This window comes from Diachasma alloeum, unplaced genomic scaffold (assembly GCF_001412515.2).
Source record: "Diachasma alloeum isolate Michigan unplaced genomic scaffold, Dall2.0 Dall_scaffold_00296, whole genome shotgun sequence".
NCBI lineage: Eukaryota > Metazoa > Arthropoda > Insecta > Hymenoptera > Braconidae > Diachasma > Diachasma alloeum.
Genome location: NW_021680435.1, coordinates 369,770 through 389,923, shown reverse-complemented (window position 1 = coordinate 389,923; position 20,154 = coordinate 369,770). Strand labels below are relative to the sequence as shown.

Here is a 20,154-nt window from a genome sequence, read left to right as displayed (position 1 = left end):
ATATTATTACTGTAATCAAAATTCGAGTTTCTTGGAGGCAAATAATTGTATTGTTATGTTTGTTAACAGAATGTGGAAACTATAGTTTGAGTACACAATAATGTATATATACCGTATAAGAAAACAACACCGAGAGATTATATTTTTGGGAAAATCCTCGATTCGCACATTCGCTTAATCCCTCAATTTTTTCGTAGGGGAGAGTAGATCAAAACGGACCGGAATGGCAAAACGGACCGCTAGGAGAAAATGGACCACTGACAGAAAATTGGTAATTTTTCTTTTTTTTTTCTTTCTTTCAAATCAGGAACACTGAATGAGTTGAATTAAAAATGAGTTTCTTGGATCGTAACCATCACAGGGGTTTTATAAATACCAAGTGTCATTGAACCGCAATTTAATCAGATTTGTTAAGCATCTCAAACCACAAACGACTTTGAATTGGTGTTTTCGTTTCCATTCGGAAGCAAACCAAAAAATAATTAATTTTCTGTCAGTGGTCCGGTTTGCCCGCCTGGTCCGTTTTGCTCTACCCTCCTCTATTAAACATTTACCATAAAATTTCATGATTGAAAATGGTTAAATCTAAAATGTGGTCAGTACCAAACTGTAAAAGATACTTGGATATCCTGAATGAAGACTGTGTGCTCAAATTCAATCAATTCGCTCAGTCGTTTTTGAGATATCCTCTTTTGTTTCTAAATCGTTGTTTGAAAATATCTCGAAAACTGACCAACCGAGTTCGATTTTTTTTTTAAGTATTCGTCTGGAAGCCTTTTATGTTAATCAATTAAAATATGTATACCATGAGGACGTTAGTTCGCGAAGGGTATTCAGATCTCGGAGGGAGAGCACTCTTACGATCGAATTTTAAATTAATGGAATATTCATAGTCATCGACGGCCATTTTTTATTATTTCAGCCGAAAGTGGATCAATGGTTCCGCAAATTTTAATATTTATTCATATTCCACAGACTGGACAGAATTATTATACTTACACTTATTCGAGGGTTCACTTTGCTGATGTGTTTGTGGAGTGGTATCTAGTGTGCGGACGATAAAATTCTTGTGTACTTCATAAGGATCTAACGCAAATGTAAGTAGAAAAATTGATTTTAAGCGGTTTCTATGAGTAGTAGGATAATTTTTGAATAAATATAGACCCAGAACATTGAAAAAAATAAATAAATTACTGGAGAAATGAAGTGTCCGAGATCTGGATCCACCTTGCATTTGGTGGATTCGGATCCCGGATGTATTTTTTCCATCCGCTTAACCTCAGTGGTACGCATGAAAAATTTAAAAGAAAAACCTAGCGCTTTCTCTGAGAATTTCAATTGAATTTTTATTAGAGCTGTATAAGAATTTCCTTGCAGTTCCATTAGAATTGTATGAAAAAAATCTATTTGTTTTTTGCGCTATTTCTACAAAAGTTCATGCAACCTTGCCGTGTCATTTTTTGAAGACAATATTTGATTAAAAAAAGTTGATAGATTTTTATTTTTCAATAGAAATTTTAGAGTTGAAATTTTCCAAGTTTTTTCGGCTCTATTTTTATTTATTTTTCTTTATAAAATCCAAGAAGAGAGGAGTGAAGAGGAAACAATTAGAAAGGTCTATCACAGGAGTGAGGCCTGGTGTGGCGAGACAAATAAAAAAGAAGCATTGGATGATAGCTTCGGCGATACCAAAGATACTCGCAGCCCTCCATCAAAAAATCCCTTCCATGACAAGATAGGAAATGAACGAACTCGTTTTTTTTCAATTAGTGCTCGATTCTTCCGCAAAGACTGTTAATTAATGTCCATTATTTAGTATATAATCAGTTTATTACTGTTGGAATAAAAAGGAAACCTTGAAATATATCTTTTTTATCATTCGCTTCGTCCGAGAACTGCGTTCATGTCGTCCGAGAAATGAAATTGGTTCATCCTTGGTGTCCGAGAACTGAATTCAGGGAGCTGTATTTTATTTTTACAAATATTTATGGAATTTCCTATTTTTTGAATAAAAATAAAACGCATTCTTGTCACGAAAATATCACAAATTATTTTTGCAACTACAGACTTCACATTTAATGAAAAAAAAACGAATAATCCGTTATTCATGTGTGACTTAACCATAACCGTCCGAGAACTGACGCTCTCATAGTATCAGTTCATTCAAAGTTTTCCAGGTGCTTCAATTTATACGCACTCTCATTTTTGAAAAATCAACATATCAATTTGAAATTTGGTATCAAGTTTCCTCTCACCACTACAATGATTCGTATTGAAAATGGACTGAATCGGGTGATTAGTTTAGATGTTTAAAATTTTCGATTTTTCTTTCAAAATCATTGTACCCATTTTCATTTTTGAAAAACATATCAATTTGCTTTTTACGATCTCTCAATGGTTCAAACAGTTTTATATTGAATAATTGATGATACAATTGAATCATGTAGAGAAGTGTTCATTATTGCACATCTCCGACTATCTGCTTCCGTGGCGCAATCGGCTAGCGCGTTCGGCTGTTAACCGAAAGGTTGGTGGTTCGAGCCCACCCGGGAGCGTTTATTTTTTAAATTTCAGCTAACAATCAGAAATCTCTTTGCATTAACATATGAAGCCATTATACGCATCATTGTATACATTTCAATACTGTCACTTATTTCAATGGTTATCCAAATTTGAAAAATTCCTCAGGATTTACTCCTGTCAATTTTGAAGGAATTCACAAAATTCGAGGGAGCCAGGATTCATTTCTACATCTAAACTTTAAAGAAGATGAATAGATGATTGATAATGGAAGAATTTGTGTTGATCCTTATCTTGAATAGTAATCACAGAGAAAATAAGTTTCTGGTTTCCAACACCACTGTACTGAAATCTACAACCGTGGTATTGCACTAAGGAAACAATATAATTCTGTCAATCAAATTGATGTCCGATAAGAATTTACAGTGAGACTTTGCGTGACAATTTCGGGTATTTGTTTATCTGAAACAAATTTAAATTTATTTTTTTTTCTCGGTGTAAAATCAAGAACCATTAGGTACTAAAATTAAGAACCCGAGGTTCTTAAAATAAGCATGGCTGGGAGCATTAAAAAATTACGTCACGCGATTTTGGTTGAGAGCAGAGAGGGAGTTGCCTCCGTTGTGATGTCATACCGTAATTAATGGAGATAATTTAAAGAAACAAAGATATCAATTTAACCTTTACACCGAACAGTTGCTCTGTAGAACCGCTATCAAAACTTTCGCAGTATATAACTATTGATAGATATAGAAAAAAAACTTGAAACTTTCAGTAGCTTCCTATTTCATCGGTTCCAATCGATACAAAACGTTTCTGATTTTGGTTTCGCCCCGAAAAATCCATGAAACCACGAATATTTTTTCTAATTTATCCCCTGAGGGAGTTCATAGAAAACAATAATTAGCACCAATTCAGTAGCGAAGTGATAAAACGGTATAAGTTAATTTTGACTATTGGCCAGTTTTCAATGAATATCTCGGAATCTAAGGGAGATAGCAAAATTTTTGTTACAACCTTTTTTGTAGAGCCGATTGAGAGCTGCAACAAATGTGTGTTTGAAACGCAGTAAATAAGTCATTATCTAGAGTTACCGGGCTCAACGGAAAATCTTGACCGACTTCGGGACTCTTCGGGTTCACGGGTAAATCACGAAGCAAATCGCCAAATATGAAATTTCAGTAGTATCAATCTATTCCTTAAGGGGAGACGGAACCCCTTTGTCTACATCAAATCTTAGAATTGTGTTTTCTCCTACAATCATTAATATCTATCTATGAAATTACTTTTTCGACTCGATTATCGCATTGTTGAGCCAATGAAGTAGTTTAATAAATAAAAAATAATAATTGCAGGAGAAAACACAATTCTAAAGATTCATATAAATGCAGGGGTGCCGTTTCCCCTTAAGGGGTAACGGAACCCGTCGCACGTAGAGGTTAGGGGTCCCTATCGGTATTGCAGGTTCCCGTGGTTTTTTTGATTTTGTACGTGAAAAGTACAAAAGCCCATAAAATATAAATAAATGGATATAAATAAATAATAATGGTATGGAAACATTCTACATCATCTTCTGACTCGTAAAAGTACTTCCCTCTTACAATTGGTGCCCTGTAAAGGACATGTTACCTCCTGGATACCACCCAATCATCTTAAACAAATTTTTACGAAAATTACGCAACAAAAGTACGTTTTTGTACTCAAAATCTCTGTCTTGGACCTCACTCGATCGCTCTCTTCTCATGAAAATAGCCATCGGCTAAGAAAAATCTACAAAAAATCGGTTTTTCTACCATGACTTGGCAGATTCCTACAAATAAAATGGCGTCGGCCTTGCCCTGGTCCTTCCCGTTAAATAATTTGCAATTTTTTTTTGCATAAATAAGAAAAGTATGAGAAGAGAGCGATGCGTTCCGCTACTTTCAATACGGGTAAAAAGTTTCATTGATTCTCATTGCATAGAATCCAAGAAAACTTGTTTTTGGTAAACGTCTTTTTGTGGTCGGTTCCGTTACCCCTTAAAGAGTATACATCGGTTACTCCGAGAGTCACCTATAGAGTACAGTATCAAACTAACCGAATATCGAGTACATCACCGAGTATTATATTGAGTCTAGCGCTCCGTGTAGCGTCTCTATTTGATTCAATTATCAATTAATTCCGAGTTAACTATCAATTATTTTGAGTCAATCATCAAGTTTAATATCGAGAGAATCTCAGTGTAGTGTAAAGTTTATTATGAAATTGACATTAAGACATTCACTAATTCGTGTATCCCGAAAATCAAGACGCGTGGCTTGCGCCACAAATAAAGTACATCACCAGTGTTTTTGTAATCCGCGTGTCTTTAATTTTCACCATTTCCATATCACGTGTCCCCGATCCGCCCTAATATTAGCCTCAATCTCTANGTGTAGTGTAAAGTTTATTATGAAATTGACATTAAGACATTCACTAATTCGTGTATCCCGAAAATCAAGACGCGTGGCTTGCGCCACAAATAAAGTACATCACCAGTGTTTTTGTAATCCGCGTGTCTTTAATTTTCACCATTTCCATATCACGTGTCCCCGATCCGCCCTAATATTAGCCTCAATCTCTAACAAATAGATTGAGCCGATTGAGAGCTACAACAAATGTGATTCCAAAAATTTCGCTATCTCCCTTAGATTCGGAAATATTTCTCAAAAACTCAACTGGGAGATAAGTCGACGTAAATCGTTTTACCACTTCGCTACTGAATTATTCATAATGAATGCCATATCTTTGTTAGTTCGATAATCGAAGATTAGCAGGCGAGATTTATACGCAAAAATGTTTATAACAAATATTTATGGGCGAAGAAAAAAAATGAAATTAAATACACTTATACGTTTTGCCACTTCTGCTTAACCCTTTCCCGTTTAACCCTTCCATCGTTTAACCTCTTCCCGTTTTAGTCCTCATTTGAACCTTTAGTTACACTGGTAAACAAATGAAATTTTATGGGCAGTTGACTACTAATTTTGAGGAGAGACACAGAATGTGATTTATGGACAGAAAATCATGAAATTTCAGGTTTCATTGAAAATTCAGTAACTCACATGGAAAGAATATATATACAGAAATATATGTCATTTATATCCGCTTATATGTGGTATACCAATGTTTACCCTGTGGTCAAATAATTTCTAGTCAAGATGGATTAAATAAAATGATTTAATACAATACTAGTATTTGTACAATGTTGAAACGCGACAGTGTGATGAACGGAGCAATCTGTGAATGGAGGTGTGAATAGTTCACAGGTCAAAGCCCAAATATCCCCTTGTCCATCGTCCCCCCCGATGGTCCCGCCGGGCCCTTGTCTTAGGCCCATGTCAACAGGGGTCGTCAAGTACTCGTCAGTGTCCGTCTTTCTCAGGTATCTGTCCTTGTCCTTGTCACCACATCCAAAATCCGAAAACTGTCCCACTTCAACCCAATAAATTGAGAAGTTAAAAATAATGTCTTTTACATAACAAAGGCAAAATTCTTGGAACTATTTGTAAACAAATTTCCCCACAGACTATAGGAACCTGTTAAATACGGAGAGAAATGTTCAGTAAAAATTACGGAACTCACAATTCGCTCGCCGATTACGGAATCGACTCAGAAAATTTAAGTGAGCGTATCGTAATATTTCACAGGAGATCCAGATAAAAATTACGGAACGCTCTGGAAAAATTCCGTGACAGTTCCGTAAAATTTCCTACAACCAAATTTCGCTCCGGAATTACGGAAAAGATACGTAATTTGTATTGAATATTTCTCTCCGTGTGTTAGAAAATTAAACAGATCAGAGCGTAAATTTTGTAATGTTCAAGTGAATTTCTATTTAGCAATGAAAGAATTCGACAGAAATGCAATGAAAATTTTGATTCTATATATTCTCGTACCGAAAACGGCAAATATGTGAAATATATGTCAATTATACGCACATATATTTCGGCGGAAAATGCAATACATCAGATATATGCTGAATATATGCGAGCAGATATATATTACCCGCATATTTTCGATATATATCTAACATATATGTAAGATATATTTTCGGCGAAAAATGCAATATGTCACATATATGTCACGTATAATTATTTACATATATTTTTTTTCCGTGAGGGTTGTGGTGTGTTTGCTCTTCTCCTTCCTCTCAACTACCTTCATGTTCAATTGCCTCCTTCTTGCTCATTATTCTTTTAGCTTCGTTGTTAGTCCGCGGGCACGTCATTATTTTATCATTTATTTCGCCCCAAATTCTTTTAATAAAATCATTTATTACCAAATGGATCCGTACTTTACTATATTACTGTGACTTGGAATTCATTCCAAACATCAAGTAATACAAACATAAGTTTAGTACTGCGACGGTGCAAGAGACTTGACATCCCAAGAACAGCTGTATTTATACTTGTATACGAAAAACCGAAACAAAATCAACGTCGTTCTCCTCGCGTCTCCAATAATAATTTCTCAAACCCAATGTTGATTCATGCCCTTACTCTCACATAAAATCTATCTAAATACTTCAAGCCCATTATCCGTTATTTTGAGAAGTAAAACTATAAACAGTTGTCGAGCTGTCGAAATCCATTTCCCTCGTTTTATGCGTCACCATCTCACTATCACCCGATGAACTCAATTGAAATTGATGAAAGTCCACTGAAGATAGACGAAAAATATAATTCAGCTAATATACATTTAAGTAAATCGATACAAATAACATCGTCAAATGGTGAGAAGCATTACCGGGAAGATGCTAAAAAACGAGCACGTGCAAGGAGAGAAATGTTCAGTAAAAATTACGGAACTCATAATTCACTTACCGATTACGGAATCGACTCAGAAAATTCAAGTGACGGTATCGTAATTTTTCCCAGGATATTCAGATAAAAATTAGGGACCGCTCCGGAAAAATTCTGTGACAGTTGCGTAAAATTTGCTACAATCACATTTCGTCCCAGAATTACGGAAAAGATATGTAATTTTTATTGAATATTTCTCTCCGTATGACAGCGAGCTGTGACGGAGGATTTTTTACTTAGGGGTGTGTCCATCCTTTTCTGCCATCAATAAATTGATAGCAGGCTTCCGAATGGTTCTATTTTGCGTATTTGATGAATTCTTGTGGACTGAATAAAATCGGTTGAGCAATTTTCAAGACATTCAAGGAGAAGAATTTACATATTAGTCAAGGGGAAACTACTATGAGTTTTAAAAGTCGCGGACTATTGGAGTGAGATTTCTCATGCATTCAAGATCGATTATATATCGCGTGATTACAAGCAAAAGGTCGTAAATGCCAACAAGCGACGTTCCGATTTTTGTAAAGCGAGAAGGTCGTATGTGCACTCATTTTTTCTGCAATTCTGCGGGAAAATGCTGGAGATACTTATTATAATATCTACATTTTCAGATTGATCATGAGGTGCATATACAACCTTTTGCCTTCAACTTATATCCCCAGAAATGAAAAATTCCCTAAAACCAAAAGGTTACGACCTTTTGCCTTTAATTTCTGTCCTCAGAAAGCATATCTCCATTTTTAATCCAGATTCGCATATGTCGGAACATGGTAACAACTCAAAATGTTTGTATCTTCCAAACATTTTTTGTCCACTAATCACCCCTTATATACCTCTGTCAAGATACGCTTGTGTATGACGTATTCGTAACAGAAGAACGTATCTCCAAAAAAATCTAAATTAGGGAACTGAAGCGTTTTTTATTCCTCAGGATCAAACAGGGCAGTGATCGGAAGAATCCCGTGTACTCTTGTGAGTCAAATGGGAAAGGCACGTACAGTATCCCAATCACGAGTAAAAAAAATTTCGGTTTCCAGGACCAAGGTATTGAATTTAATAAACTTGTGGAAGGCATGATATTGAGAAGAAAAACAGGTCATTCGATTTCAGTAAAAACATCTCTTAAATTCAGTACCAAAGAAACCGTCATTTCGAAGTCGAAAAGTTTTAAATAAAGTACCGTTCAGTTTGTTAATTAAGAATCATGGGATTCTTAAGGGGATACACTACCGAATTTCAAAATTTCTGGACATGACAAGTGAACTTCATTGGATCTCTTATAAAAAATGAATCCTCACTTTTGTTGGTATCCGTACTCTAAACATTGTGTTCTATTTTCACTTCAATTCATCAACTGCAACTGACATCAATTTTGTCGAAAATCGAAAATAGTTTTTAATAGTTTCATTTAAGCTTCACTTTACGCAGTCAAAATTCAATTTACGCATGTTCTTGAACTTTACGCACTCGTGCACAAGAACAACCACATTACCCCCACTACCATTCCGAACAGTGAACTTGGCAGGTTCTACAAAGAATAGGATGTGTTATCCGTGCATGTGAAAAAGTGGACCTTTACGCACTAGTAACACAATATACTAATTTCGATGATTTTTCCAATCCCAAACATAAATAGCTCATTTTTTAGAGATACGTCATTATATTTCTGAAAATGATAGTTTTTGATAATTACGTTCCTCTGCTACTAAGCTCTCGATACGTAGAGAAAAAAAGTGGATTAGCTTTAAAAACTAGTTTCTAGATTTTAGAAACTCAAATTCTTAAGCTTTATCCGTGGTGGGATCATAAAAACCAACGAATTTGGGGATTGTTCTTAAGAACAAATATTTTCTGAAACTAATGTCGAATTTTTCTTAATTTTAGAAAATGTTCAGATTGAATTGAAAAATTGCGGCTGAGGTATTTAAAGGACGGAAGTGTCCAATACATAGGGAGGAGTGCCAAAATATCGGGAATTTCAGATGTGCGGAGGGGTGAGTTTGCAAAGAGGGGGAAGTGGGGGTTGTGTATTGACAATTCACAACCAAAAAATTTAAGTCGGTGAGTTTTTTCAAGACATCTTTAAAACTAAGGGAAATGGCAAATTTTTACTAAAAAATTGAGGGGGGGAGGGTTGTACATCGAGAATTCAATAAAACTTCCCTCCTCCCCAAATTTTCGTAAAAATTCGCTATTTCCCTTAGTTTCGGAGATATTTTTGAAAAACTCACCGACTCAATTTTTTTGGTTGTGAATTCTCAATTCTCAAAGTGCAAACAAAATATAAAATTGGATAGACGACCTTTTCGCTTTAGGTGAGACATTTTTTTAACTTCATAAAAAGTTAAAGGTTGTTTCTCCATTGATAACTAAACTCGAGATATTTCAATTTTTTGGATTCACTTTGATCGATTTCCTAAAAGCAAAAGGTCGTATATGCTGGCGGATACGACCTTTTGCCGGAGAAAGCCATTTTTTACATACACGACCTTTTGCTTTTAGACACACGATATGTCTAAAAACGAATAATTAGTGCGACAAAATTGATTGTTTATTGTTCGTTTGCCCTGCAGACGCTTAAAATGTAGAAAATAGTCCAGGGCGTCCGATTTTTTAGCTACAATGTTTTTTTTTCAAAAGTTTTGAAAAAAGTGTACAATAAGAATTATGAATTAGTTTTTTGAAATTCGAGTCCTATACACCTAATTTCGTTTTGTTTAATATAAAAATTTGCGCTATTTATTTAAAATAGGCAGAAAAATTATCCTTAAAATATTAAAAATATATTCTCGATTCTTTCAGAAACATTTTTCGGGCTATTTTATATGAATGGTGTAATTTTTTATTAAGCCAAAAACAAAATTAGCTGTGTAGAAGTTGAATTTCAAAAAGCCAACTTGAAATTGCTTTTGCACACATTATTTCAAAAATTTTCAGAAAAACAACCTCTGTAGGTCAAAAATTACAGTCCCTGGACTATTTTTCACAATTCGAACGTCTGCGGGGCAAAAGAAACAGACGTTCAAAATGTTAACAGAAAATTAAAGCGAAAAGTAAAACATGGCAATTAAAAGGAAAAAATTAAAAAATTGGACTAGTATCCTACGTACTTCAACTTTTCATAATCAAAATTACGAAATTGTAAAATTTGTATTTATGGCTCTAAATCATGTTCATTAAACAAAATAACATTTGTAAATGTCACATGATGGAATTGACTATGAAATACCCCTTAGTAGGCTACTTTTAATTTTTCAATAACCCCAGTATCTCAAAAGCAGATATAACTTCCATAGTGTTCAACGCGGCGCCGTGGCTTAGTTGGTTAAAGCGCCTGTCTAGTAAACAGGAGATCGAGGGTTCGAATCCCTCCGGGGCCTCAATTGAAATCCTTAAAAAAGGATTCCATATTTTTTTCACCCCAATTGTTACGAATAAACAGTTATTTCCCAAGAACAACTGAAAGTTACTCAATAATTCAATTTTCTTTGCAGTCAACTTTTGCTTCGGCAATGTAGATTCCTACGGTACTGATACACCTGGAGATGCACCACTGAACGGTTTTCAATCCCCGGCGCTGTCAGCAGCGCCCGAACAGCTGATTACCGGCCGCGCGCTACGTTATTGTATCGTCCCAACGTGCTCGCGTGTGTATCGTGTGTTTTTCATACAACAACATTACGTTTGAGTTTTAAACAATGTCCTCGGTGACTGATCCCCTACGACTGAATGATAATCCATTGTTCAAAGAACTGAAAGATGGATTGCCCAAGAGTGAAAAACAGACGATGAATATTCTTGAAATTCGAGACGATATTTTATACGTTTGGAATCCAGACAGGTGTTGTGTTTTTACGCTCAATGTTGCCGCTACCCGAGGGAAAACCGGCGAGGCAGTTGCATTTCAAGTGAGTGCATAATCGATATAATAAATATTTACGGATGATAGGTGACTCGGTTTGAAGGTTAGATTAATTCTTTTGGCGTTGTGGGATGTACTCCGTTTGGATTTTGGGGGTGATTGTCAGCAATTGTCAGCGTGTTAACCCCTGAACATAACCCTCGCAACGTGGGTATTCTGTTGTTGCGCATGGGTCTGTCAGTACGCGGGAAACTCTTCAATCAATACTGGTGTTTACTGGAGGCCAGAGCTAGACAGCATACTATTTGAAATACTGTTTCAAATATTTATGAGTAATTGCTATTTCGGAGTTATTGAACATCGCAAACAAAATAGTATTCAAGTAGTTGGACTCAAATACATACTATTTGAAAATAATTTCTGTTGTCAACTGATGAAATATGGCAAATTTAAAATAGTATTTAGGGGAGCTGGGGCAATATGGACATCTGGGGTAAAATGGACACTCAAAAAATTTGCAAAAATTTTTTTTTTCAAAATGGAAATTTTTGAAAATTGTTTCATTGGCCAATGTGGACCTGATAAATCAGTATAAGATGAATTAAAATAGATCCTCTAAAAATTTTCAATCGAGTTTTTAAAAATTAATTCTTGACAAAGTCCACAACCGAAAAATTATTCAAGAGTGGAGTAAAATGGACACTCGAAAAAGTTGATCCTATTCAAAAAGTCAAAAAAATTTTCACCAGCTATTATTCAACAGAATCGTGTGGGCATTTTTTTGTAGAGAGAAACGAGAGTTGGGAGAGATATTAACAAATAAACTTCAACTCTATTAAATTGTACATTAAAGTTTAAAATATAGAGTAGCCTTGGATTTCTTGTTTTACTATTGAAATGACTTTGAAATTATTCATTTTTTCAATGAACAATCGCATGCCCTATTCAGCTGACCTTTTTCAATTTAAAAATTACAGTCATGACTAGTGTTTTACAAATTGAATAATACTGTTGGAACATAAGAAATTGAGGAAGAAATCGAAGTGTCCGTTTTACTCCGTTTTTGCTTTACCTTATAACTCCTACGACGCAGTCTTATGACAATATGTACCGTTAAATGAAGTTGGAACAGTAGATTTTATCCAATTCAACTAATTATTTAAATCTGGTGTTTATATTGCCCCACCTTCCCCTATGACTAATTACAATTTTGGAGTAATGGAACATCGCACATAAAATAGTATTCAAGTCGTTGGATTCAAATACAAACTATTTGAAAATAATTTCTGTTGTCAACTGATCAAATATGGCAAATTTGGGATAGTACTTGGGTGTTTTCGCCAATTATTGGTATGGTTTTGTACTTGTAAAAATTTAACTTTATTGAGGCTTCTTGTATGGCTTTCTTATCATTAAAAAGGCTTCAAAACATTTTTTCCAATTTTTTTCAAGTTTTATTACGCCCGCAACGTTAATTTTTCAATTTTGTGATTTTTTGATAAAATTTTGTGTCTCAGCAGAGGTCAATTATTTTCCGGGTTTTCAATATGTATTTCCGACGGAAATTGTCCGTTCTTTCGATTAAGCATGGTGCCAATAGCGCACATAGTCGGAAATGCTCTAAAATCGCCAAAAAACTAGGAAATTGTGCGTGTACCCCCTTCCCCCACCTCGATTGAAGATTTTCGTCTTTCCTTACCCAAAGTGACTATTTTCATGAAACATTAAAAAATTAGACTGAGACTTGGATCCGTTCTATGCAAAAATAATTTTTTGCAAAGTTCGTTTTAAATTTTTTTTCCCAATTTCTCATTTTTTCATTCGAAAATTAATTATTTATGGTTCATACATGGTCCATAAATCATGAATTTTTATACGAGTACATGAAGAATACATAAGAACATGATACTATGTATGACATCTCATTTTGAAAGGTTTTGTCATGTTCTTTGACTGTGCCACCGGGCGATTTATAGCCCTAAACCCGGCAGAAACATTGAGGTTTGGAAAAAAAAGTTGTTTGGGACAAAAAATAGCCTTTCTAAAAAAATCATAACTCCCTGAATTATCAATATTTTGCCATTTTTCTTTTTCCAAAATTTTTGTCTAAATGCCTTTTTTTCAGAGAAAAAGGCAATCCAAAAATGCCCAGCATCGACTTTTTTGGCCTGCTGATTTGGCGTGGATCTGCTCATATTGAACCATTAAAAAACCTTTCTAAAATCTGAAAAAAAATAGAGAGTTTACTTTTGGAGGAAAATTGATGAAATATTTGAAAAAATGCAATTCTGAAAATTGCGAGCATTTTTCATTAATAATTTATAAAAAATCAATTTTCCATCATAAAAACAATTTGTTCGAAATCATAAAAAATTTATTCATGTTCGGAATTTTACTAGAAATCGATTTTACGCCTAAAAAAATGAGGGGCCCAAAGTGTAAATAATTTCATTTATCTATTTACAAACAAAGAATATTTATAAAATAATAATTTTGTGCTAAATGTAATTTTAATGACACTGAATATTTATGATTTTTTTTTTCAAATTTTTCTCACCCAAGTTAATTGACAAATTTGAAGATTGAAAATGGTTGAATCTATAGTGTCTGTACCTAACGGGAAAAAATGCTTGAATATCCTTAAGATAAACAAGAGAATGTTTACCTTAAGGTAAATTTCTTTTAATATTACTAAAGTAATGATTATTGCTGATCCCTGAATGCAACCTGACGAAAGGACATTATGAAAATCGTCGAACGTACAGCAATTGATATAATACACTACGAGCAAAAAAGATAAAAAATCCAGAGTATTGTAATAGGTTCGAGAATGCTGAAACCCCGAAAGGTGAAAACGTTTTCGTTGAGTCACTATTCGTTCGTTCGTTCGAGTAACTAAACCATACACTGTGCTCACCAGTGCTTTTATTTCATTTCAATGGGTCCAACCAAGTTGGTATGGGGATCAGCGAGTACATTAATGCCTCGACGACCATTGCTGAGTAAAAGAGCGGTAAGGGGATAATTTATAGGAAATGGGTTGTTCGACGCTCCGGAGTAATTTAATTAAAATAAATGTCCTCCCTTCATATGAAGGTACCCACTCCCTCCTCCCTCACTGGGAAAAGAGAGGTTTGGGAGTATTCGTGGACCACTACGAATAAAATGCAAATTCAGACCCTTCCCGAGATCTGAACCCTATATTCACCGAACTGGGAGGGGGAGTGAACAGGATACCACCCATTCTCACGTAGGTGCACACTCGCATAGCTGGTGGTTATTCAGAAAGATGTAGAGTTGTGAAGGCAATTTCGGGAGTCGTCACTCGACCGTTGATTCGATAAGAACCCGAACTTTTAATTTTTTGTGCTCATCCACATGAATGGAGCAGACGTTTTTAGCAGGAAATGGAAATTTATACACAGAGAGAATAAATTATCTTTAACAAAAACGAGTTGGTAATCACTCCATAAAAGAGTATGCATTAGATTTCAAGATTTCAAATTTTCAAAAATTTCTGAAGTTTTTATAGGACTTTGAGGAATTTCAAGGAAATCCAAAGGATTTCAAGAGACTTCAAAGGACTTCACAGGATTTCAAGCGACCTCAAGAGAATTCATAGGATTTCAGAAGATTTGAATAGAGTAAAAGGCTCGTTGTCATTGAACGATCAAAACAATAAATCGTCGGATAAGTCTGACGTTGGAATGACTGATAGAGACGTTGAAAATATTAAGTTGACATGGAACAGTGGTGTTGCTTCATGTGTTCCTTCATATGTTGAAATGTGTGTTCATATGTTATGAAATTGAGATCTTCGGAAGTATCAACTTGAGACTTTGAGAGCCTCAAATTAAGACTTTGAAAATCCTTTTTTAAGACCTTTGAGATCTTAGAATAAGATTTTTTTTCCGTGTATTCATCACAATCAGTCTTTCATCCTCTTGATATCGCAATGTAATTATGATCATAAGATATGGATTAACCCACTCCCTATCTAAGTAACAATTATACAGGGTGACAATTAGGAAGTTGCCTAAACTAATCGTTTATAACTTTGAAATGAGTGCCAGGAAAAAAAAAACATATGAATTGAGTAAAGATGTCATTTTTATTTGGAATTAGTTTCAGTTGAATCAGACACTTCTAATAGATACTTATTGACATTTGAAAAAACAATGACAAATTGAGCCAGGAGATAACTATTAATGGTAAATATTTTCGAAGTGATCTCCAATCGAATTTGCACAATAATCAAGCCGTTTTCGGAAACTATGAAAAACTTGTTCAATTTGAGGAAAAACCCGAGATCAAATCATCTTTGGTCTCGGGTTTTTCCGCATAAACATTATCTTTTAGGAAGCCCCATAAGAAGAAGTCACACGGGTTCAAATCGGGTGAATAAGGGGGCCATTCCATACCGCCATGCGCAAACTTGGGGTATCCTAATCCGATGACGCGATCACAATACACGTCATAAATAGCTTCAAATACGTCTATAGTTCTATGCGGTGTAGCACCATCTTGCATAAAATAATAGTTCTTAACCAATCCTCTTCTTTTGGCCAAAGGGAAAACTTTAGTTTATAGCATTTCTCGATAATTATTGCCTGCAATGGTCCCTTCTATGAATTCTGAGTGTACTGTTTTGATTGAAATAGCTGCCCAAACAGTCACTTTAACAGGGTGTAAAGACTTTGCCTCAGATGAGCGTGGATTTCCGTGACCCCAAAAACGGTAATTTTGTTCATTTACATATCCATTTAAATAAAAGTGAGCTTCGTCTGTATAGATTATGTGATTGATGTCGATCTCATCATTTTCAAATTTCTGTGTCATAATTTTACAAAACTCAATTCTTTTATTTTTGGAATCTTCTGTGAGCAAACGATGGGTCGTGATTTTGTAAGGGTGTAACTTGAGGAAATTCTTCAATATTAATATTAGTGTCTCTCGGTTCAGTTTCAAAGTTGCCGCTGCTTTTCGTATCGAATCCGTTGGATTATTCTTGAAATATTCTTCGATCTTGGCAATCGTATCTTCTGTTGTAACTGAGTGTGATGAACCAGGAAGATCATGACGACGGTCCTCAAGAGTATAATACTTGATGAAATTATCAATTACTCTGAGAGAGAAAGTAATAAATACTTGAAAGTTTTAGTCAAACGTGAGGTTACACGATGAAGTCAGATAAATTTTTTTTTATTCTCACCTTCTGAGGGTGTTTTGACTGGCTACTTTTTTACTTCCAAATTTGGTACGAAAGCCTCTATATGCTTCAGTATAGTTTTCACCTCTAGTATAAAAGCACTCGATAAGATATACTTTTTCTTCGTTTGTAAGGTTACTCATTTTGAAATACACGTAGTGCTTCTTGTAGCGTCTCAATAGAAACTGACAACACTCTAGTATATATCTAATGGACGTAACCTTCCGGTTCTCAGTAGGAAGGGAAGACATGTGGGTATACTTTAGGCAACTTCCCATTTGTCACCCTGTAATTCCGGCTGAATGCAGCACAATGCCACGGCTAATTTGGAGGATCGCCACTCGACCGTTGATTCGATAAGAACCCGAACTTTTCATTTTTTGTGCTTATCCACATAATTGCAGCAGAAAATTTGCCGTTTTTAGCAGGAAATGGAAATTTATACACTAGAGAGAATAAATTATCTTTAACAAAAATGAGGGGGTAATCACTCCATAAGAGTGTACACTAGATTTCAAGATTTAAAATTTTCAAAAATTTCTGAAGTCTATAGGACTTTGAGGAATTTCAAGGAAATTCAAAGGATTTCAAGCGGCCTTAAGGGGATTCATAGGATTTCAGAAGATTTGAATCGAGTAAAATGCTCGTTGACATTGAACCATCAAAACTATAAATCGTCGGATAAGTCTGCTGGAATGACTGATAGAGATGTTGAAAATGTTATGAAGAGTGATATAGTTTACATGGAACAGTGGTGTTGCTTCATGTGTTGCTTCATATGTTGAAATGTATGTTCATATGTTATGAAATTGAGATCTTCGGAACTCTGAACTTGAGACATTGAGAGCCTCAAATTAAGACAATAAAATCCTTTTTCAAGACCTTTGAGATCTTAGAATAAGATTTTTTTTCCCGTGTATTCATCACAATCAGTCTTTCATCCATTTCATATCGCGATGTAATCATTCTTATAAGACATGGATTAACCCACTCCCCATCTAAGAAGCAATTATAATTCCAGCTGAATGCAGCACAATGCCACGGCTAACTTGGAGGATCGCCACTCGACCGTTGATTCGATAAGACCCCGAACTTTTCATTTTTCGTTCTCATTCACACGAATGAAACAAAAATTGCCCTTTTCGGTGGGGTGAAAACTTTTTCCAACTTGAAGAGTCTATCAAAGAGAATGAACGTCCCTCGGGAGGCACGGAAAAGTGGGTGGTAGTGGGTGGGCGAACGCAGGGGGTAGATGAAGGTAGGGATGAAGAGTGATAATACGACTTCCGGCAACGGCATTAATACCCGCGAGTCAACTGAAATATCAGTCGTAAATAATAAAAGTTAGCGGTTGGTGTTCCTCTAGCGACGGTGGTGCGGCCAGGACTTTAAACCGGAAGATAGGTGTCGTGGCCACGGCACAGAAAGAGGGAGGGGTTTTCGGTATGGGGTAGTGAGGTTTGAGGGGTGGAGGGTGGAGGAGGCTAAAGGGGGTGCGGGTGTCGACGGAAAGGGGAGAGAGTGGAGACAAAGACGCGCCATTGTCAACCGCTCCGCCATCGGAACCGGCATCCGCCGCGGGAAACTTTGAATCATTTTTATTGCATAGAGTTATCTTTGTTACCAGCGGAACGAACGTCTAAACGCGCTCACTCCATCCTTCCAACCGTCCTCCATTCGCCACCCTCGCCCCCCTCCTCACCTCTCTTTTTCATCCTGCATGTACCTTTGCCATTCTACTACCTCTTTTCGTCCAGTCAAATCATTTCAGTTTCTCCTCCCGCTTTTCCCCTCAGTTCTACACTTTTTGGCACACTCCAAAGCGTTATGACACCCCTTGCTTTTCCCCGCGAGATAGATAATACGAGAGGGGCATTCACACCCCTTTGGACGGCACAAATGGAATAACTTCTTTAATTTGGGAATTTAGCGTTTGTTATCGGTGGAATAAATCTCTCGTTGTGGTTATCGTGTGAATTTCATTCTTGGAAATTAAATAGAAGAAAAAGCGTATCTGAATTCAGTCCTTTAGGGATACATGGAGAAAAAAGTTAGAGAAAAATTATCGAACAAGTCATGCAATCGTGGCGCGAACTCGATTTTCAGTACTCTTTCACCCTATGTCGGGGAAAAAGTGCAAGACGAATACTGAATTTTTCTCTGTTGGCTCGGGAAAATTTATTAAACGGAAAGGTAATTTCTGCTGAAACTATAAAATTCATGCTGCAATGCTTCAAAAATTATCCGGATGAACGTGAATGATTACCCAATATTACGGATAATTTTTCTGTAACAGAGAATGATTTTTCTTCCATTCGTCCCCACACGGAGAGGAATTTTTGATAAAGGTTATCCTACCGTTCTATAAAAGTGTATCATGGGTCATCGTTTCCTCATTTCTATCTCGAAATTTGATAAAAATTAATGTATGATGGTCAAATTTTATTCTACGTTAGAGAAATTTTATCCTGATAAAAATAAAAATTATCGTGCCGGTAGAGTAAAAATTACTGTACCGGTAGGGTAAAATTTACCAACCGTTCTAGAATTTTAGTTGTTATCTTCATAAAAATTATTGGATGGGAAGGGTAAACTTTATTACGCGTCAGGATCAAATTTCTCTAACAAAATTGTCGATGGTGGCACCCAAAGTTCTTCGAGCCTGTCAAAATAAACCCAGTGAATTTTTTAATTTGCGAAATTTGCAAAAGCTTCACATTTGCAGAAAAAATTAATACTTTTTTAATACGTTTCTCTCTAAATTCTAATTCTCTTTGAATTTATTTAATGCCTAAAGGTGGTTAAGCGGTGTTGTGAGGCAAATTTGGAGCGAGAATTTCCGTAGTTCTCTGTAGCTTAGTTGGGCGAGTGCCCGGCGCGGAACTGGGAGACCCGCGTTCAAATCTAATTCTCTTTGAATTAACAAGAAATAAAAAAATAAAAAAAAGAAGAAAAATTGAAAGTTATTATTAAAAATTAGGGAAAAACTTCCTGATCCTATTTCGATATACCAAATTCGATGTTTCCTTTGGCCTCGCCAGCTTTTGATACCTGAAAATTACCTAAAATTACAGCACACTGATGAATGACTTCAATTACTTAATTTTGCAGGTGATGATCGTTTCATCATTATCTTTCAATTCCAAAGAAAATCCATGCATTTTTATGACAAGCATTTCTGGATATAAAGTTATTGACGTTATACTTTTAGAAAAAATTTCCCCATTTGATTTGAAATAAATTTTCCAAATTTATGACATATATTCAATTTCTTACCAATAATTGTAAAGGACTCGACAGGAAAGAAAACGAAAAAAGCCAGTAATTAAAACATGCTTCTCTAAAGTACATTTTTTAATTCCCTAGGCTGTTCATTTATAATCGTCCATAGGTTCCCTTATCTAAATTAAAAAACTCCCTGAAACTGAGAATCTGTAACTCATGAAGAGAGTCGGAGGGCGCGAGTCTACATCACAAGTACGAAATAGGAAATTCCTCTTGAACCCTTCTGCAGTTGCTCCGTAAAAAAAAACCGTTTCTCTACGCAAAACGGAAAGGGTGTGGGGAATATGAGCTTTTCCCGGAGATAATATCGCGTAATGAGGTACGTCCGCTAGACGATAATTAAAAAGTAATTTCACGGTGGCTCTCTTCTCAGTTGTCCGATGAGTGAATGTACTTTCTACACCGGTTGAGACGAGGGAAAGGGAGGAATAAAAGAAATGACAAGGAACGAGTAT

The 20,154-nt window shown here is 35.6% G+C and overlaps 1 protein-coding gene and 2 non-coding genes across 3 annotated transcripts in view; all 3 read left to right on the top strand.

The window, feature by feature from the left end:
- The first annotated feature begins 2,481 nt into the window (after nt 1-2,481).
- Nucleotides 2,482-2,555, top strand: Trnan-guu. The gene has a single exon. It is a non-coding gene; the product is annotated as a tRNA-Asn (tRNA).
- An 8,094-nt stretch (nt 2,556-10,649) lies between these two features.
- On the top strand, nt 10,650-10,723 carry Trnat-agu. Its single transcript has one exon. It is a non-coding gene; the product is annotated as a tRNA-Thr (tRNA).
- Nucleotides 10,724-10,976: 253 nt separating this feature from the next.
- LOC107039333 (nuclear pore complex protein Nup88) overlaps nt 10,977-20,154 on the top strand; it is a 126,202-nt gene continuing 117,024 nt past the window's right edge. Inside the window, exon 1 of the mRNA XM_015258895.1 lies at nt 10,977-11,251. Within this exon, the coding sequence (XP_015114381.1) occupies nt 11,042-11,251 (210 nt within the window). The 5' untranslated portion in view covers nt 10,977-11,041. The remainder of the gene's footprint in view (nt 11,252-20,154) is intronic.